The sequence below is a fragment of the Lucilia sericata genome, unplaced genomic scaffold, assembly GCF_015586225.1.
Source record: "Lucilia sericata isolate MDLA Ls3-8-SP2 unplaced genomic scaffold, ASM1558622v1 Contig001273F_arrow, whole genome shotgun sequence".
NCBI lineage: Eukaryota > Metazoa > Arthropoda > Insecta > Diptera > Calliphoridae > Lucilia > Lucilia sericata.
In genome coordinates this window covers 21265-44549 of record NW_023995224.1, presented here as the reverse complement: position 1 = coordinate 44549, position 23285 = coordinate 21265, and the positions used below count along the sequence as shown (strand labels likewise).

The following is a 23285-nucleotide window of genomic DNA, read 5'->3' as shown; positions in this document are numbered from 1 at the left end:
GTCCAGACTATAGACTATTCTATAGTCCAGACTATGGCCTATTCTATAGTCCAGACTATAGACTATTCTATAGTCCAGACTATAGACTATTCTATAGTCCAGACTATAGAATATTCTATAGTCTAGACTATAAACTATTCTATAGTCCAGACTATAGACTATTCTATAGTTCAGACTATAGACTATTCTATAGTCCAGACTATAGACTATTCTATAGTCGAGACTATAGAATATTCTATAGTCCAGACTATAGACTATTATATAGTCCAGACTATAGACTATTCTATAGTCCAGACTATAGACTATTCTATAGTCCAGACTATAGACTATTCTATAGTCCAGACTATAGACCATTCTATAGTCTAGGTTACAGACTATTCTATAGTACTAGACTATAGTCTACTCTATATTCCAGATTAGAGATTTCTCCATAGTACATTCTATAGTCCAGACTATAGACTATTCTATAGTCCAGACTATAGACCATTCTATATTCCAGACTATAGACTATTCTATAGTCCAGACTATAGACTATTCTATAGTCCAGACTATAGACTATTCTATAGTCCAGACTATAGACTATTCTATAGTCCAGACTATAGACTATTCTATAGTCCAGACTATAGACTATTCTATAGTCCAGACTATAGACTATTCTATAGTCCAGACTATAGACTATTCTATAGTCCTAGACTATAGGCTTCTTCAGCCTATAAACTTCACTATAGTCCAGACTATAGACTATAAAATAGTATATAGTATAGACTACACTAACATCAAAACTATAGACTACATTATAGTCCAGGCTATAGGATACTGTTAGTCTAATCCAGACTACAGAATAGGCTATAGGGTGGGTACAATAAGAATGTTGTTTACTTCACGCCATAGACTGCAGTGTCTTCCAAACCTTAGACTGTTCGATAGTCCAGAGAGTATACGTGTTGAACTTTTTAAAAATTTCCTTAATCTTAAATCTTTAGACTTAGATAAACGTTCATCTGCAAATGTACAAAATATACGTACGTATATCCATCAAAACTGTCTATAAATATTTGTTTAATAATAATGATAATAATCATAAAACGTGGAAATACACACATTATAAGTATGATAAAAGTGCTAGTATTATATTGAAAATAATCCTCCTAAGATTTCTATGTTACTCCATGTAAACATTAACTAAAGCATAAAATAAGTGTACGAACATACTACATACATACTAACATACATGGCATAACACACACATGTTCTTTTGTGATTTTATGTACAATTTTATTGTACAATGTTCAACTGTATTAGTAGTCTTGTGGTTGACACTTGAAAAATCCTGTTAATACGTTGGTAAATACTTGTAATGCTTGTTGGTTGCCATGAATACTTACAACATTATCACTGCATTATATAGAAATATTGGACAGAAAAAAGAAATTGGACTAAAAGAAGAAAAAAATACAAATAAACCGTTTTATAGACGGGGAATAGGTATTCGAACGTGAACATACTTATGTATATGTTTATGAATGAAGGTCGCAGCTGTTGAGCGGTAATAGATAAAAAAGAATTTATTAAAATATATACAATTGTTTTTTTGTGTAATAGATTTTTAATAATATTTTTTTATGATAAACAAGCATCTTTTGTGCTTAGATTTTAAAGTAGAAGATTTAGAATGTGTGTGAGTTGTTTGTAAGTAGAATTTAAATAATTTACATAAAAATCTATCATTTGTTACAGATAGATTTGTTTGGCAGGAAATTTTGGAAAGAGTAACTTTTATATCGATTTGTTTATTTTAACTAGCTATAGTGGGGAGTAGCACCTCTTTTATTGAAGAAAATATCTAATAAAATATCGATTTAAAAATGTATTAAATATATTTTCAAATTCAAAAATCATATACGCGATGAAAGTACACACATGTATACATATTTTATCATATAATATCAATAGTTAAAGTATGCAAAAATAGTATTTCCTTCAAAATTCATCATCATTGCATATTTGACATTTTTTTTTTGCATGAACACAGCAATAGCATTTATATCATTTCCGCATCACTTGTGGCTACGCAAACATGTTGTGACAGCAAAGTAAATGCAACAATTAAAATAAAACATACACGAACGAACTCTTTTTTGAGTTGACTGTCATTCATGTGGCAAACAGTAGCAGTTGGAAACATGAACAGTAGAGTTTATTTAAATAGAACTGAAATAAATATTTTTTGTTTACACAGAAAAGAAAAACACAAATACACATACATACACATTATTATATGCAGTCTTTGTTATATTTGTATAAATATTAAAAATACATTCAATGTTTATTTACGTTAATTTTTATATATTTTCTCTTTTACTCTTATTTTATCCTTTTTTTAGCACCATGAAAGCCGCAACGTGGCTGTGTCCAGTCTTAACACTATTGTGTGCTACAAAACTCGTTTATACCGCACAGAGAGGAAGTTACGCTGGTTATCCATTGGATGACATGGATTCGCAATTGTTACAGGTATGTTGCATGTTACTTGTTTGCCATATTTGTCAAAAAAATATCCTTCATACATGTTAATAAATGTGTAAATAATAAAAATAAAATGTAGAGTAAAGTGAAAAAGGGGGAAAAATTCATATGAATAAAATTGCGGTTTTTATGGGGAATTGAGTTTTGTTTGTCAAAAAAAAATATTTTTCCATTCATAGGTATTTATCGTTTTGAATCGCAAAGAATTAAATAAATATTATAAAATGAATCATTTGATGGACTATTTGTTTATCAACAATATGTATGTACTATGTATAGTTATTTATTATTTTACGGTTTTTAAATCATGAATATTAACTTTACGTGCTTTTGTGAACTGTTGGTTTATGAAGAAATATGGAATTTTCTGTTGGGGGCTAGTTTCAATTGAGTTTATTATAAATTTGTATTGAAAAAAGTTTTAAGTGACAAAAAGTTTTTAATACTTCATTAAGTACATAGCCATAGACAAAATGACATCCTTTTCATTAGTTTAGTTACAGTTTGTTGTGTCGATTTAGCTATTTCCGTCCGTCTGTCCATCCGTCCGTCCATCCGTAAATGATAGCCTTGTAATCGAAGTACTGATCGCAATTTTGAAGATAATTAAATTAAATTTGGTATATGATCTTCTATTGTATCAGAAACAAAGCCTAGTGAAAATGTTTAACATCGGTCCATTATTTCACCTAGCCCCCATACAACTGAACTTCACGTGTAGGGCTTTTGAGCTCATAATTATGTTTAATATACTCTTATCTAGACAAAAAGCAGCACAACTATGTTTTATACTAGCCTTAAAGATCCTGATGAATTTTGTAATGATCGGGCCTCTTTTAACCCTAGTCTCCATACAAAGGCCCCTTTAAAGAAGTTGGTTTATATGTGCCAATGTGGACCAATCCTATTTTTCTTCAATATTGTTCTTGAAGGACATCGCTAAATCGAAGTAAGGCGATATTATTGAGTAGAATGCAAATAGCAACACAAAGTCATAATAGTCCTTTAGTACTGTAGAGTATAAAAATCGATTATACATATTTTAACTCTAATAGAAATGTATTAAAAACAAAGAACTTGTTTATTGTTTATTGGGGTTTAGTTTCAAAGACATAACATTTTATAGTATTTCTAATGTGTTGCAGTAAATTTTAGTATAATGCATCTCTTATCTTTAACCGAGTTTAAATGCAAAGGTGAAATCTTTAAAATATGTGAAGTTGTCACTAAAGCAACATTCGCAAAGGTACAATGTTGTGATGCAAATGTTGTGAAACAAATTATGTTTGGCAATATTAAATTTATGTTATTATGGTAACTGTTGTTTTGCAACAGTAATAGCAATGAGTTCACCAAAGTACTAACATATGTAAAGCTTAACTTTACTCGTAGACACTTAACAATTTTGTGCCTTAATCGTAACATTAGTTAGAATTATAAACACATATTTTGTCCGGCAAAATAAACTGTATTTTAAATTCTTAAGCTATACAAATTCACAAATTTTGTACTTTTCCTCAAACATTTAACCTTTTATTCAGCAAATTTATTCTACACATTGCAAGAAATATATTACAAACTGTTAAATTTTGGCTACTGGATTTATTTTTATGTTTGTAATACAAGATGTTTTTAGAAAATTTGCTAAATATATTGGAAACCTTTTAGCCTTGAATTATGACTTGTATACTTAAGGATAACGATTAATCCTAAATATATTGACATTTTTCGGGAAAAAGAAATATGTCAATAGGAGCTTAATTTTCTACAAACCTTAAGTCAGTACTTAAAGTATTTTAGTCATAAATAACATTTATGTATTTAAGGCTAATGTGAAATGTTAGGCTGCATCGAAGTAAATAACCCCAACAAAAACATACGTTGAAAAGTAATGAGTTAAAAAGCTAATGAAACCATTTTTCATAACTTATGTGGCCTCCATTGGTGAGTTCGATACCCATCTGGGACAATGGTAAATGAGCGCACAACAGTCCGGAAGAAGACGTAACTAACTAACTAACTAACTAACTAACTAACTAACTAACTAACTACTACTAACTAACTAACTAACTAACTACTAACTAACTAACTAACTAACTAACTAACTAACTAACTAACTAACTAACTAACTAACTAACTAACTAACTACTAACTAACTAACTAACTAACTAACTAACTAACTAACTAACTAACTAACTAACTAACTAACTAACTAACTAACTAACTAACTAACTAACTAACTAACTAACTAACTAACTAACTAACTACTAACTAACTAACTAACTAACTAACTAACTAACTAACTAACTAACTAACTACTAACTAACTAACTAACTACTAACTAACTAACTAACTAACTAACTAACTAACTAACTAACTAACTAACTAACTAACTAACTAACTAACTAACTAACTAACTAACTAACTAACTAACTAACTAACTAACTAACTAACTAACTAACTAACTAACTAACTAACTAACTAACTAACTAACTAACTAACTAACTAACTAACTAACTAACTAACTAACTAACTAACTAACTAACTAACTAACTAACTAACTAACTAACTAACTAACTAACTAACTAACTAACTAACTAACTAACTAACTAACTAACTAACTAACTAACTAACTAACTAACTAACTAACTAACTAACTAACTAACTAACTAACTAACTAACTAACTAACTAACTAACTAACTAACTAACTAACTAACTAACTAACTAACTAACTAACTAACTAACTAACTAACTAACTAACTAACTAACTAACTAACTAACTAACTAACTAACTAACTAACTAACTAACTAACTAACTAACTAACTAACTAACTAACTAACTAACTAACTAACTAACTAACTAACTAACTAACTAACTAACTAACTAACTAACTAACTAACTAACTAACTAACTAACTAACTAACTAACTAACTAACTAACTAACTAACTAACTAACTAACTAACTAACTAACTAACTAACTAACTAACTAACTAACTAACTAACTAATAACTAACTAACTAACTAACTAACTAACTAACTAACTAACTAAATTCATTACTTACTCATTGTTTTAACATGGAGGCAAGTATTTACTAGGCATCAATTACGTTTGAAGTAATTGTAATTGAAGATTTACCAATTACAGTTACTTGTACTTGCAATTGAAGTTTAGCCCATTGCAATTATTTGTAATTAATTTGTAATTGGCAAAACTTCAATTATGATTACAAGTAATTGTAATTGGTTATTTCTCAATTACACATTACAAGTAATTGTAATTGACCATGTAGTGAATTACTTTGGGTAAATTGGTAAATTGCTTATAAATAAGTACTTATATAATTAATATAATAACTATTCACAAATATACGTTGAATGGACCAATTATTACTTTTCTGCATATTAGCTCCTATAAAAGCTTCCAAACATCTCCACTAAAGCACAAAACAGGTCGTATATAACCTACATACTAGAACTTCATACTTATTTCGTAACTTAATTGCCATAAAGCCTAAACAAGTATTCAGCTTTATTAATGATTTAATAATATTTGTTGGTTCATCATCTATTCATCATTATTACTTTGTAGGCAGTAATAATTAAAATTCATTTAAACAAAATTCATTATAATTAAATTTAAATTATTAACAAATCATTCTTTTTTATCTAGCCTACTTAGTTAACTAACAAATTTTCTCATTTTAAAGTTTGCAAAAGATTTAAATATTAATTAATCATTAAAATTTAAATTATTTTAATTTAATCCGATTAATACTAACTGGATATTATTTGTCATTTAAAACAATTTATTTCATAATATCATTTATTAAACAAATCAGCATACGTTTAAAATTAATTAAAAAAACTCTCACACATAACTTTATGGGCTAACAAATTATTATATTTATTTGCAATTTAAAATGTTGAAAGTAATTTGCATAAATTTAATATTTATTTATTATTAAAAGTTATTTATTAATGTAATTATTACTCAAAATTGTTTGTTATATAAAAACATTTATTGGAAACTAATTAAACTATATACTTGGAATTTATTTATATTTTAAATTTACGTTATTTGATATTGCTTTTACTTTAATGTGTTTTTTTTATATTCGTTTCTTTTCTTTGGAATTTTAATGTTAATTCTAATTTTAATTTAAAGTGAATATTTTACATTTGAATGCTTAAAGATTAAAGTAAAATCCACAGACAATTGATTTAATTAGTGACATTGATTTAGTGTTAGATTGATTTTTAAAACGTATTTAAACAAAATTCTTAAGGCAATGCTCTAAGAGGGGTTTTTATACCCACACTCCTCTTTAAGTTTAGCAATTGGATCATAATATTTACTTACTGAATAGAACCATATATGTATGTACTTGTAAACTACTAAAATTATTTTAAATTAGGTTATGGTCGTCTATTTCACAGACAAACGTCTATTGGAGTTTGAAGTTTTTTGGAAAAAAATTTAAAAAAAAAATAAAAAACTAACAAATTTCATCCAAATCGATTTTTTGAGTTGGGCCACTTGACGCAAAATTTCCCTAATATTTACATTGCTACTTACATATATTTACTTTTATTTTACAAAAATTGTGTGCTTGGAGTATACTTAATATTTGCAATATTAACAAATCATTAACACGTATACGTACAGGTGTCGTTAATAAAAGCAGTGCAATTTCAAAATGTAAAACTTTCCACTTGAAATGAAAATATGAAGATTAAGATGAAGTTTTTTGATTTTATATGTTTAAAATTTTTGTTCATTGTGACAAGAGCTACAACTTTGCCTTAGAGAGTAAATAGAAATTCCGAACGGTTGTGACACTGAGGCCCCAAATCTTTAGAGGTCCATCAAAAAAATGCTTAAACATGTATGTATGTATATAGGTCGGTCATGTCCGAACGCACTTTCATATTCTTTATATCCTACGGCACTATAGTGGTAAGTACATATATTATGAATTTGTGCACTAAAATATTATTACAATACCCTTCTTAAAGTATACCGATTGACTCAGAATCACTTTCTGAGTCAACGATGTCCGTCCATCTTACCGTCCGACTGTCCATATAAACGTTATTATCAAAGTACAGGTTGTAATTTTTAGTAGTATTATGATTATCAAAATTAAGTTAATATAAACATAAACACCACCCCAAATTTTATGAGGGTTGGTCAATATTTGGCCCACTTTATTGCTTATACATGAGCATTCGGATATGACCGAATATACTTTCCTATTCATTATATCCTACAGCACTATAGTGGGAAGGATATCATGCATTTGTTCTGATGTTTATAACGCACAAAAATATTAGTACTGTACCCACCTTAAAGTATACCGATTGACTCAGAATCACTTTCTGTGTCAACGATGTCCGTCCATCTGACCGTCCGTGTTTCCATATAAACTTTGTACAGGTTGCAATTTTTAACATTATTTGACATTCAAGGACTAATGAAACAATAATATCATATTTTCATGTACAGTTGCGTTTTTTGTCACGTATGATATCGCCTTATTTTAGAACATATTTCTGAAAACAAGATTTCGAATGAAATGAATATGTTGCCAAATGGAACAGAATGACACTATTCTTTTCATGTACTCCTATTTTTGCCCTCTAAAGGTATCGAAAGTTATCAAATGGAGCTCACATCTCACTATTTTATATACCAAGAAAACTTTTTGACATTTACTAAAATGTCCTTGTAATTTCTAACTAATAATTTTTTCGATTGATCTATTAATTGCTAGTTATCGTGATGTAATTTTTTAATAAAGAATAAACAAACATATTACTTTTAATATTAAATTATTTCCAAAACAAAACAAAATCTAATTCAAACAAATTAAAGAAAAACTTTTTCATAAAAATATTGACATTTTATTATTAAGTGGAAATGTATGAAAATATTTACATGAAATAAATGAGTTTTTTTGTTATCTAATTAAGAGGAAGTAGTCTAAGAAGTTGAGAAATCCAAAGTTAGCTAAACAATTTTTGAGAACAAATAATATGATATTTGAAATTTCAGTCTATCTGTCGGTCCGTGTGTTTAAAGCATACAGTCAGACGGGTGGAGTTAAGAGGGCTGACATTTTTTACAAATATTTTCTATTAATAAGGTGAGCAATATCGGTTTACTATATAAACTAGCCTTCATACAAGGGATCTCAGTTTAAAGAGTCTTAAATAACTATAGACTAGACTATAGACTAGACTATAGAATAGACTATAGACTAGACTATAGACTAGACTATAGACTAGACTATAGAATATACTATAGACTAGACTATAGACTAGACTATAGACTAGACTATAGACTAGACTATAGACTAGACTATAGACTAGACTATAGACTAGACTATAGACTAGACTATAGACTAGACTATAGACTAGACTATAGACTAGACTATAGACTAGACTATAGACTAGACTGTAGACTAGACTATAGACTAGACTATAGACTAGACTGTAGACTAGACTATAGACTAGACTATAGACTAGACTATAGACTAGACTATAGACTACTATAGACTAGACTATAGACTAGACTATAGACTAGACTATAGACTAGACTATAGACTAGACTATAGACTAGACTATAGACTAGACTATAGACTATACTATAGACTAGACTATAGACTAGACTATAGACTAGACTATAGACTAGACTATAGACTAGACTATAGACTAGACTATAGACTAGACTATAGACTAGACTATAGACTAGACTATAGACTAGACTATAGACTAGACTATAGACTAGACTATAGACTAGACTATAGACTAGACTATAGACTAGACTATAGACTAGACTATAGACTAGACTATAGACTAGACTATAGACTAGACTATAGACTAGACTAGACTATAGACTAGACTATAGACTAGACTATAGACTAGACTATAGACTAGACTATAGACTAGACTATAGACTAGACTATAGACTAGACTATAGACTAGACTATAGACTAGACTATAGACTAGACTATAGACTAGACTATAGACTAGACTATAGACTAGACTATAGACTAGACTATAGACTAGACTATAGACTAGACTATAGACTAGACTATAGACTAGACTATAGACTAGACTATAGACTAGACTATAGACTAGACTATAGACTAGACTATAGACTAGACTATAGACTAGACTATAGACTAGACTATAGACTAGACTATAGACTAGACTATAGACTAGACTATAGACTAGACTATAGACTAGACTATAGACTAGACTATAGACTAGACTATAGACTAGACTATAGACTAGACTATAGACTAGACTATAGACTAGACTATAGACTAGACTATAGACTAGACTATAGACTAGACTATAGACTAGACTATAGACTAGACTATAGACTAGACTAGACTAGACTATAGACTAGACTATAGACTAGACTAGACTACTAGACTAGACTATAGACTAGACTAGACTAGACTATAGACTAGACTAGACTAGACTAGACTAGACTAGACTAGACTATAGACTAGACTAGACTAGACTAGACTATAGACTAGTCTATAGACTAGACTATAGTCTAGTCGAACTTGGTTTAAGTTCTAGACTAGACTATAGACTAGACTGTAGATTAGACTATAGACTAGACTATATACTAGACTATAGACTAGTCTATAGACTAGACTATAGTCTAGTCGAACTTGGTTTAAGTTCGATTTTATTACGAGGTTATTTCAATAAGTCTGAACTTAATTTTAATTGATTTAATTGATTTAATCCCAAAATGTACTCGATTTAAAACCAAACTCGTACTTATTTAATCCTAGAATTGTATACATATTGTGAGTGTGATAATGTTTATATCGAAGCTATCTGAAAAAATCCATCTAGCATTTCTTGGAATTTTTATCATATTCGAGTCATTTATGATACTTCTACACGATTAAAAATATCATATATGCGTTTATTTTCTGATCATAAATGTTACTTTCGTCAGGAGAAAATGCCGCGACTCTTCTTTTGAATCTTTTTTGAGTCGAACTACTGGTCATTTTAGAGTCTTTTTCGAATTATATTTTAATCATTTTTGAGTCTTTTCTGAGTCATTTTTATGCCTGTTACTAGCAAATGCAATAATACAGAAAACATTTTTGATATTCCTACTGAGAGATATATAATTACAAAATAAATGTATATACAATCATATTAATCACTTTTAGGCCATCAAAAAGAGTCAAAAAAGACTCAGTTTACTGATTAATCGTCCAACAATCTTAAAAAGGCTAGCGGGGCATAGACTGATTTTAACTAAATTAATAGGGTTCATCCTCCTTCTGTGTATTTTCAAAATACAGACTTGTACTATGGCTAAAAAGTTTAGTGGACATATGGACTGACGGACATCGTAAAAGTATATCTGTATATCTTAAAAAGTAGTTCCATTACATACAGGTGCTGGAAATATCAGTGATGTAGGGTATAATCATAATTTTCTTCATACTTTTCCATAAAATTAAACAATACAAATAAACTTGAAAAAAGTTTTTCTTTCTCTAATGAAGTTAAAAGACAAGTGTTATTATAAAGTCTGAATAAATAAATAAATACAATTTATACTTATTTCATGCAGCTAAACTGACAATAAACAACAATAGCAAAAACAACAACAAAAAACTAATATCTAAGAAACAAAAAAAAGAAAAATAAAATCAAAAGAAAGAAAATACAAATGAATGACTGACTATAAGTACCGAAGTATATAAAAGTAAATAAAAAAGCAAATGACACAGGTGTCAAAGTTTTCAATATGAAGCTTATAAAAAATTATGTATTTTGTTGTGACATTAACAGTAACATCAACAGTAACACCTAGTAGTAGTGGTAGTAGTAGCAGCAATGACAGTAGTACTTGCAACAATATTAGCAACATTTTCAATAGAAATTTACTACATACATAATGTAGATACGTATTGTGTGTATGTGTTTGAATGTTTAACTTTGCATAAACCCTTAGTTAAATGGAAAATTTTATAAACTTTTAATTTTATCAACTACTAGCATGTCAAACAATTTTATAAGAAAATTAAATTATTAAAAACAAGAAATTGTTGCTTACAAAATGAAAATAAAGTGAAATTAAATATCTTGTCAATTTGTTGCAAGGTTGACAGGAAATTAAAAAAAAAATATATATAAATATTTATTATTATTTTTTAAGATTCATTTAAAATTAGTAATTAAAAGTTATGTCTTGTAAATATTTTGTTATGAAATAAAAATTTTTATGCACAAATGTCCATCAAAATGTAATATTTTTTAATTATTTAGTAAAAATCGAGTTGGTCACCCTAGACCCTATGCAGTATTGTTCAAAGATGATGTAGGCGCGTTATAATACATAAGAGATGTTTTAGAAAGAGTAAATGGTCGATATAGGTCCCGTTGTGCCTTACTTTATATGGAAACTATTTGTGGAATTTGTCTAATGTATAGAAATTCAGTGTCCTAGACGTAGTTCCTTAGAATTTTCCAACTTGTGTTCCTAATATCTGGAACATGCGCCCTCTCCGCATGCTCTACATTAGTTTGAAATTTTCGTCAAATTTTCTTTACTTGTGCTCGTAAACCTGTGTGTACACTCTTAGGGGAATATCATCATACTTAGTTTTAGACTTATTCATACTGAGAAGGCTTTTCATTTCGCTATTGTTGGGATCACTCTATAGGATTTTAGTGGTCCTATCCAGCGTTCTATTATTCCAAGTGGTCATATTGGAGTTTCTCATATCACTTTAGTTTATAATCACGCAGATGGAATGGGCTCTGTTGATTCGGCAGCAGCACCTAGAAGCGTACTGTAATCTCTGACCGTTGCTGCCTAGTTGCGTAACTTCCGAGAAGCAAAACATCACTTCAGTTTATAATCACGCAGATGGGATGGACTCTGTACATTTGGCAACAGCGTCTAGAGGCGTAATCGGTAGACCGAAATGCAAATCCATCAAATAAGCCAAAGACTTTGTTCTTACTCACATAGAACACACTGCGGTAAATGTGGTATGGGCAGTGTAAACCTTGAAAGTACCCTGACACGGAAGGAAAATTCAATGGTGTCACTTGTATAAGATACCTTACATCCTTTACCATTCAACTCAGCACACTTCTAATTCATCTGACATGCTCATTGAGGAAAATATATGTCAAACATTATATACACTCATTTCCAACGTTTAGTCTTACAGTCACTCCTCTGCGGGGTATCTGTTGTCTCGTCCACAGCACCGAACTTATGCCGAATTATGGACTTGCCGTTCATTAGTCCTTTAACCGCGAATTTGGCTTTAAACTTGAACTACTACGTGCTTTCCGAAAAGACCTCTCCAGTAACCGGGTCAAGGCAAAGTCCGAAACTCTGCCCTTTGGGCTATCGGTTCCAGTGGTACCCCCAGGTGAAATCATTTCAAAGAAAGGACGATTATTCATTTGACACCACCATAGTTCCGATATTGCAATAACATCAATATGGGAAAGTTCATCAAGGTAACATGCCCCGGGGGAACTATAGAAGTGCTATATAGAAACAATAGAAATTTTTAACCTATAGTTCTAATACATAGAGTCCAATAATGGTGTATTTTGTTGGTTTTATCATCTATGTGGTATTTTCACATAGTGACCATGTTTTTGTATTTGTTGCGTTGACATCCAGCCCTTTTGGTAGAGAACAGTCGAAAACCGTGTTGGAAGCTACCTCTGCTCTCCTGCATCTAGTTTCTGGGATGAGGACTGATATGATTCCGTAACGACGTAACCGATTCTTAAACATTACAAGGATCACAAACCACTTTCACAATGAATGCTGTAATGCTTAATTAAAAAGTGTATTGTAATATTTTCTTATTACTTTAATAAAATCTTTAATATTTATAAATTAATTTATGAAAAAAATATAATAAACTTATTTAACACTTGCCAAACGTCCATTCACCGTAAAAATCTAATACTCAACCGTTTTGTAATTTAATATTTTTTCTCTAAAACTTAATTTTAAGAAAATTTCACAGTTTTTTATTCATATTCCTCTTACTTTCTTTCTTTCTTTGCAGAATGACTACTTCCGTTCGAAACGTAACAAACCATCGTTGTCAATTGTAAATCCACTGGATGTTTTGAGGCAACGTTTGTTACTGGAAATAGCTCGTAGGCAAATGAAAGAGAATTCGAGACAGGTAAGTTACACAAAAGAAATATTTTTTTTGCCCAAATACTAATAATAAGAAAAAACAATATACATTTTATTCTTATGTTTGCAATAAAATGTATAATGTTGGTTATTTTGTGGTAAAAAGCGAAAAAAAAAATGTAAATTATTCAAATAATGAGTATAAATGCAAAATACTAAGAAATCGCATCAAAAGAATAACTTTTTACAACAATATTTATTATAAACAAAAAAAAAAAAACATGCTAAACACAGTATGTAGTTGAAGTAAGTTAAAATTTATGTAGTTATTTGCAGGATTTTTTTGTGCAAAATAATAATATTATTTGAACAGAAAATGCCTTAAACTTTTTGAAAATTTCTTTGGGTAGAAAAATTTTTGAAAAAAACATAATATTTACACTACATGTAGTTCTAAAGGAAAATTAAAGAAAATTATGAAGTTTTGAAATGATTACTATTACTACAGGGAGTTATTATCCAGGAGAAATCGAAACAATATTTATCTCTCTCACTTTATAATTAAAGCCTTTCTTAAAGTTTTGACTTAATTTAAATACCCACCAAATGTCATTTAGATTTTGTTAAATTTAAAATTACTTTCCTTAAAAAAAATATGAGAAATTCTTAACCTCAAGAAGTTTAAGGAAACCAATGCGTATTTTTAAAGGTATTATTTAACAAACCCTCTTCTTAACATTTTTATTTTTTTTTTTAATTTTACCTTATGTAGAAACAAAATTTTTAGGAAAAATACATAAATATATTACAATTTATACAGGAGACAGACAATCAGCTAAAATCTTATTACCACAAGTCTGTATAACTTAATATGTTAAAACGCCTTTAACTAAATATATTTAATACACCTTTAATAGTATTTTCTAACACATAGAGTAAAAACTGCCCAGTAGTTTTTCAAGAAGTCCACGTATCCCTTTTAGGCAGTATGTTTTCCCAAATAATTTGTCAAATATAAACTCTTTGTTTTATATAGAGTATTACAATCGTCATTTTAGTGTCCCTAAGTAATCTGACAGGAATTTAGTCATCACTTTAATGTCTCCAAGAAATCGTGGGACATTCAAAGTTGGTTATTATTAAGCAGCAATTTGTTATAGATTTGAAGTTAAGTATGATAATTATCCACTTAGGGGTAAAGCTCATTTCGTACTGTAGGGTTATAGCAACTAATACACATATAAAAAATTTATATACAATTTAAATTTTTGTGCTCGATTACTCAATCGTGTAAACACACTCTACAAATGACAATTTGTGTGAGAAATATAAACATATACAAATGTAAGAACATATTCATGTGTGTGTTTTTCCATTTTACCCAGCAGTTGCTCAAATAGTCAAGGTATCCATTTATATATGATTCGTTTAGGCATGGCTGCAAATGTTCGAAAGGTATTTTACCTCAAAAATGCGTGATTTTTAAAAATGTTTATCTTTAGATTTTAAAACCCGCCCGGTGACATGTTACCTTGTTCAAACTTCCCCTATCTTGGTGTTATTGCAATGACGGAAAAAAAGATGCTGACAATGCCTCTAGTTTGCCGGGACTATAAATTAGTGATGATCAAATGTATCTTCGATCTTTCCTTGGAATAATTTGACATGAGGTCAAAACAGAGAAACATATAATCTGGTACAACGGGAACCCGTGGCCCGCAGAACAGAGTTTAAGACTTTGTCTTGTCCCAGTTATTGGAGAGATCCCTTCAGAGTGCATGTGGTGGCTGTGATTTAAATCCAAATTCGCGGGTAGAGAATGTTGGTTAAAGGACTGATGCACGTGCTCTTTTCGAAGTCTAGAGAGAGTAGTGACTGTGAGGCTAAGCATTGGAAATGAGTTGGTGTTAAGTGTATATAATATGTGATATATGTTAGGGCCTTACCCATCCGTATACCTAGAGTGAGTGTGTCGGATATTTTCCCCAATAGTTAGTTAGTTTGAAAGGAGGATGTATATACATCAAATCTGAAGAAATACACCTAGGCCTCTATCGGGCCTGTTGTGCGCTCCTTAACCAGTGCCCCAGGTGGGAATCGAACCCACCACCTCCGGCCTATCAGACTAGAACACTAACCACTAACCTACGGGAGACCACTTTTTCCCAATAAGTGTGTCGGCTGAATGAGAAGTTTGGTGGAATGAATGGTGATGGATGTGAAGTATCTTATACAAGTGATGCCATTGAATTGCTCCTCCTTGTCCTGGTATACCTAGGGTTTACTCTGTTCATACTAGATTTGTGACAGTTTGTTCTTCGTGAGTAAGAAGAATTTCCCTACTAATAGATATGCATATAATGGCCAGATTGTTCTTCGTGAGTAAGAAGAATTTCCCTACCAATAGATATGCATATAATGGCCATATCTGCATGCAGCGCAGCGAGGCTTAACACATTCAGAAATTGGAGATCAAGAACATATTAATTTTAAGCCTATCACCTCCAATCTTGAACCAACCCATACACGGACTTTGATAGAGTTTTCAAAGTCAGAGTTCCTTCCAGAAGCGAGAGGTGTAGAGGTAACCTACGAGGAAATATACCACCAGAATCTTTACATATGGTTCTAAAATGAACTGCGGTGTTCTGGTGTCTTCTGTGAAGAAACTGGGGTAAGTATATCTCATCGTCTTCCCAACAACTGTTGTGACTTTCAGGCTGAAATGTTTGCGATAATGTCAGCCTGTAGGGTACTAAATGACCTCAATATTCGCGGCAACATAAGAATCTTTGTCGATAGTCAAGCGGCACTTCTCTCAATAAACTCTTATACTACCATTTAACTATTAGTTAGACAATGCAAGAAGGATCTGTCAAGGCTGGGTCGCCTGTGTGACATTACCCTTGCTTGGGTCCCTGCACTAATGAACAGGCAGATAAACTTGCCAGAACGGGATCTGCTCTTAATATTTCCAACGCTGTTTCAGTAACAACTCCGTTAGGTTTTATTATAGAGCAGTATTCTCAGTTTCTTTCTTCAAAAGGCTGAAAATAGGTGGAATAACCTAGACACATGTAAAAGGGCCAAGTTATTGTGGCCCTCCTTCAATAAGAAATGCGCAAGATACCTTATAAACGTAAGTAGGCGGGGCATATCGAGGCTGATAGCAGTAATAACAGGATACTGGGTGATAGGCAGACATGCAAGTCTGCTTGAGCTCCCCTTCAACGATCACTGTCGCTACAACCAATAACGTTTCTAGGTACTGTTGCCAACTCAACAGAAGCTATCTTATCTGTGTTTATTTGCATCTCGGAAGTTAAGCAATGGTGCACTAATGATCAAAGATCAGATAGCTCGTGTTCTTGAGCAAAGTACTTGTACATGGATCGGAAGAACGAAACCCCCATATAAGAGTCGTCTAATCTGCTCACCCCGCGTTTGTAAAAGTATCACTCTGAAATAAGGCCAACACTTCAGGTGTTCAGGTAAAGCACTTCAACTTTAAATTCTAAACATTTGTATGATATGCATCATTCCAAATATTGGCCATTGTTGGCAAAATATGGATTCCATGCCAAATAAACTCCTCATCGTTTACAAATATTTGTCGAACGGGACAAGGTCTGGATTATAAGGAAGTTTCCAAAAGGTTTTGCAAAAGGTACGCGAACGTTGTCATGATACAATGCTTTCATTTTGTGCGTTTTTTTCGGCCAATTATCGTTACAGATGAATAAGTTGCTTTCGGTGAAGGTTAGATGATATAGCGCAAACTCTATTTTCTTTTGTAGCGTTGATGCAACATTTTAATCCTTTTGAAATTACTACTTTCTAGTCCAAAATTCCAACAAAGATATATTGATCTCTGGTGTAGGTTATAAATACTATATCGTTCAAGACAGTTACCCATAACTACTGGTAATATGTACATTGTACAAACTTATCAAAGACAATATGTGTACTTTTCATTCTGCCTATGTATGTATGAGTAGGAAAACTCAAAGCATTTTGTAACAAACGTTAATGTATGTGTATTTGTGTATTGGTAGAAGTAAATATTAAAAAAATGAATCCATTCCTGTTTACAGATATTTTGTAAACATATTTTCATCACTTATTTCTTGTTTGTTTTTCAACAAAAATTTTCCTTCATACCTAAAGCGTGCTGGTGTTTTCTTTTCTTCAAACAACACTCCTTTACTGAAAAATGCTCAGTCAACAGTAGCAGTGGATGTCTTCCTTTGGTAAACACATTTAAAAGAATTCTTTTGCAAGATTTTTTTTTTAATATTTACTACATCAATTGGGTTGTTTGCATAAAGCAAGTGACACTAACAACTTTTTACAGTATTTTCCACAATTCAACCGCATAATGTTTTTCCACATACATACATATACATACATCTTTACTCATTAGGATGGTGGTTAATTGTGTGATGGTTAAAGTGGTTTGAAAATTGAGAATAAAATGTTCACACAAATAGGCTAAATTGGTAAAATATGTCTCGCAGCTTTAAATAAATTTAAAATGATTTTGAGAAGTTTAAGATAAAGTTGCACCTCTATTCCAGAACATTTTCAATGACAAACCATATCAACTAGGATTATGTATTTGTAGACAATTACTATAATCTATATCCTCTAGTTTGCACCGCAAACTTATAGATTGTGACATCAAATATTTTACGATTTTAAGGTGAAAGTTTTTGTTGAATCTGATTATTAAATGTGATAATTTTTGACTTAGGCTATTATGGGTTGTGAACACAAATTTACTGCTTTTTTATGTCACCACAAACTGCACACAAAAGCTGATTATATATAGGATGTTTAACAGAATGTATAAAAACTCGTGCGTGTAGACAAATATTGTTGCAAACACAAATTGATTTGTCGTGCTAGTTAAGTTTGTTAAAAGTTTTTACAGGTCTGCTTAAGATTCCAACAAGTAGAACAAACATATCGCTTATTAAAATGAAAAATGATATATATCAGAAACATAGTTAGGTTTGGTTGATAGAAGGATGCATATTAAATATCAAATCCAAAGAAATAACTAGGCAAACAAAGGTATATGAGGAACACAAACTCATTTTCAACGCTTAGTCCCACAGTCACTCCTCTGTGAGATATCTGTTGTTTTGGCAATAGCACCGAACTTATCAAGAATTATAGACTTTACCGTGTATCCAACAGTTTTAACCAACATTATCTTCCGGCGATTTTGGGTTTAAATCACAGCCACCACGAGCATCCATAAGGCACCACACCAATAACCGGGGCCGAGACAAAATCCGAAACTCTGCCCTGACGCCTACTGGTCCGCATGATAGGTTGTCTAGTCAATCCAAGGAAAGAACTAGGATCAATTTGACATCACCAGTTTATAGTTCCGGCAGAATAGAGATCTTACTTTGATGGGGAAAGTTCATCAAAGGAACATGGCTAGTGTATTTTAGTATCTAAGTTATAGTAATGTTTAACTTTGAATGGAAGTTGAAACACCCACGCTACTGCTAGTTTGACCATTTCTCAAAGACTCATTATTATTTTTGGGGTTGATTAAGCCATGTCGGTCTTTCCATATAAACCCTGTAATCATGCTAGATGACTCAATTTTCTATATAATTGTCCTTCCATATACTTTTCCTTTCAAATATCAATTCCCATAAAAATACACTTATAAAATACACGGTCTTAGCTACAACGCCACTGCTAAGTTATTTTAATGTGCGTCAAATGAGGCCCGATCATTACGAAAATCGCCAGTATCATTAAGACTTATATAAATCTAAGTTTTGCAGATCTAGTGATACAAGAATATTTAATATATTTACAATACAGACGGACGGACAATGAATGTCGAAATGCTTTAAGTGAACACCTGCCGTGTTGGCCTTATTTCACGGTGGTCTTTTTCAGCCACTGGGTGAAATTCTATGACGACTCACCACCGCCCTATTGTGTATCTTACACGCAGGTGACAATTCTGGTATATGGAATGTCCGGCCCAGTAGACGTGCACTTTGCTGAAGTAATCGAGCTATCTAATCACCACGTTGCTACCGCGACAATCTGAGAAGCAGCAGTCGAATTAAAAGAGAGGGGTTAACGAAACCCCCAACATCGCAACTGCTGAATCCGTAATCTCGGGAAAAACACCGAACTGGACCAACAGGTCCATAGTCATGAAAAACGTCGTAGCGTCCTCATTCTCTTACGATCCGCTCAATTGGTATTTACAACCATTAGTCGCACAACCACATCACGAGGCCCTGTTGATTCGACAACAGCTCCTAGAGACATATTGGGTAGTTCAAAATACCCAGAATAATTGATCAGTATCCCTCTATATGACAAAGAATGTAGGGATTTCCAAAGTCTATTGAACCAAATAATTGCCCCGACAATTAGTCGCGTTGTATAAATCAATATATCCTGTTGAGATGGTCGAGAACTTTCCCGAAGCGTAAAAGGCAAACTACATCAGTACTAATCTCCAGTATATGGAGACTTTCCCAATCTTTCGCCAATTTTTGCATCAGTTCCATTCCCTTGATCATAAAGATCTCTCTACGGATTGACAGGCAACCACTGAACGATAACCTGACAATTCTCATGCTCATACCGGCAACTCATTAGGTATAGGATATATCAGTCATTAAACTATCATTCTCTCCCCACGAATTTGGGTTTAATCCACAGCTACTACTGGCCACCCGTAGTACCAGATTATGTGCTTCTCTGGTTCGACCCCATGTCAAATCATTTCAAGGAAAGGCCGAGGATACATTATAGTCCCGGCAGACTAGAGGTACTGGTAGCACCTTTTTTTCCCGGGGATTGCATTCACACCAAGATGGGATCTTTCATCAAGGTAATATGCCCCCGTGGGGAGACGCGGACATAGCTAAATCGATTCTGAGCCGATTGGTATACTTTAAGATGGGTGTAGGGCCACTAAAGTGATGTATAGTATAAAATCGCAATTTTTTGACATTATTCTGTCGATTTTAAAATAAAGTATTTATATCTGACATATATTCTTTCATCTTCGAGATAACTTCATCTAAAGCTCTTGAAAAGGGAAAATTGTGTTTTTTCAAACTTCAGGGCACGATATCTCAAATCCCAAATGTAATGGAGAAAATCTCAGGTCAGATTTAGAGCTGCTCAATCCTTTAGAAAACTATAACTTGCTCTCAGGGTTTAAACTTTTTCCAAATATGGTCGGCCTGTGTAATTGGCCACCTTCTTAAAAAAGGTGTAGGGTATCATATATTCTTTCTTGTTAATTTTTGTTTTGGTATAATTTATTTAACTAAATTTCATTAAAATAATGATATGAACAAATTTATTGAATACATTAATCATTAAATGAAAAAAAAAAATTACAAGTGTTAAAACGACAAACGTTTGAAAAGTTTACTTTTATTATTTTTTACAGTAGAGTGATTTTAAAATTTAAGTCTACCGTATAAATATCAAATTTACGTGCCTGTTTTGAAATGTTTAACATTTTGCGAAAGAAACATTCAAAGATTATAAATTTAAATTGGTTTTGGCATACATTTTTAGGCCAAGAAAATGAAATGTAATTTAAAAAATTAAATAAAATATGATTAATGATAATGTTGTGCTTACTACAGCTTAAAAAATTTACAACATATGTACGTTTCGTACATAAGTATTTATACTAAAAGTCAAGTTAAATTTATATTGTAAATATATATTACTTTGTTTATAATTAAATTGGAAAATTATTTGTTCACAAAATAGCAACACGTATAAACTCATGATTTACTTAAGCCTAAATAAAGTCTATAGATATTGTGTGATTTAAAAGTTTAGCATGTATGCTGGTGTAGGGTATCAGATGCTGTTACATGTATAACTTAGTCGCTTAGGTATGTAAACTCTTAAGTATGTATTATTATTCAAAGGCAATTTTAATGTCTAATGATACTATTGATTGTATCAAACAAAGAAATTTTCAATAAAATTTTTGTTTGAAGAATACAAAGTATTCTTTAGAAATGGAAATATAACAAATAACTGAACTGTAGCTAAGAAATTATGCTCAATCAAGCACATTATTTACGGTGGTTTTTTTGTTTGTCTACATTGTTTTTCTTAAAGAACAAATTGAAATATGTAGCAAACAAAGTATTTAAAACTTTTTAATTTCCCTATTGGTACAAAAAAAACTTTTTTCACTTAATTTCTTTTTGTATACATTCTTTCAATTTATTTCTTTTCACGCCAAAGGTGGAATTGAATCGAGCCATATTGAAAAATGTGGGCAAACGTATGGCTAACAAATATGCTTCACCACTGACTGCAGCACTCTACGATGATGTACATGAAACACAACAGCGGCAACAGCAAATGCAACATTTGCCACCCTATGAATACGAATTAATACCCACAACATTAATTTTTGATTATCTACAACAACAGCAGCAACGACATCCTTGGTTGCCATACGAATCCAGTGCAACATCGTTCGATAACAATTACATTAACGATGCTCTTACTTCATCATCCTCAGATGCTGACGAAGGGACTGGTGAGGAGAATGGTGAACAGGACATAATGTTATTTAATGGGGTATTGGGCAATAATGACAAACATTCCTTGAAACATATAAAACAATCAAATGATGGGCATAACTCCCCAGCAAATGAGCCACGTGAAATGGCAACATTTGAGAAATCAATCAATAGCAACAGTAACGATAATACAAAACGTTTAACATTGATTAATAATCATCAACTTCATCATCATAAGAATGATTTGAACCTAGATCTTAATGATGCAAATCCAATATCTTCGAATCCAAATGCAAATGATTTTAAAAATGAAGTAAATGATAATTCTGGTGATTATCAGATACAACGTTATTTGTATCATTTGCATAAAAATCAAAATCATTTAACGAGAAAGTAAATTTATTTGAGCAAAACTTCCCACAAACACAACACAACCACAACAACGCTTTTTAACTCCACCCCCTCCTACTCCCCAAACGGTATGTTTATTTTATTGATAAAGTAAAAAAGTTAAATTCCTTCTATAAATTTACATAAATACTCGACATTATTGTTAAACTCTTAAAGACAATTATTATTAAAGAAAAAAAAAAAAGTAAAATTACCTTAATTCTAACCATGTTATAAGGCTTAATAACGAATAAACGATTAAACAATTTTTTGAGTGTATTGTATTGCTTAATGTGTTAAGTAGTAATTGTACAACAACAACATTATGAAAATATTATAATAACTAACATATAAATATTTATAACTAGGGAATACATGTTTTAAAACAGAAAGAAAAAAAAAATCAAAAATATAATTAATTGCATTAAAACAAAAAAACGAAGTCAATGGTGAATGTAACTAATTAAATATTTACTAATTATGTATATTAAAAAAAAAACACACTAAATCAAAATTTAAAAACAAAATTCTTAAAATGTTTTCGAAAACAATATTTTTAAAATAAACGAAGTTTTTTTTCTTAATAAATTATTTTAAAAAAGACAATTTCATTTAAACGAGTTTCTGTGTTAAAA

General features: G+C 31.1%; 1 protein-coding gene across 1 annotated transcript in view; it reads left to right on the top strand.

The window, feature by feature from the left end:
* Nucleotides 1–23073, top strand: part of LOC119610773 (serum response factor homolog A) — a 42514-nt gene extending 19441 nt beyond the window's left edge. The window contains exons 2-4 of the mRNA XM_037966123.1: nucleotides 2385–2514; nucleotides 13626–13748; nucleotides 21977–23073. Of these exons, the coding sequence (XP_037822051.1) occupies nucleotides 2389–2514; nucleotides 13626–13748; nucleotides 21977–22657 (930 nt within the window). The 5' untranslated portion in view covers nucleotides 2385–2388 and the 3' untranslated portion in view covers nucleotides 22658–23073. The remainder of the gene's footprint in view (nucleotides 1–2384; nucleotides 2515–13625; nucleotides 13749–21976) is intronic.
* The last annotated feature ends 212 nt before the right edge of the window (nucleotides 23074–23285 follow it).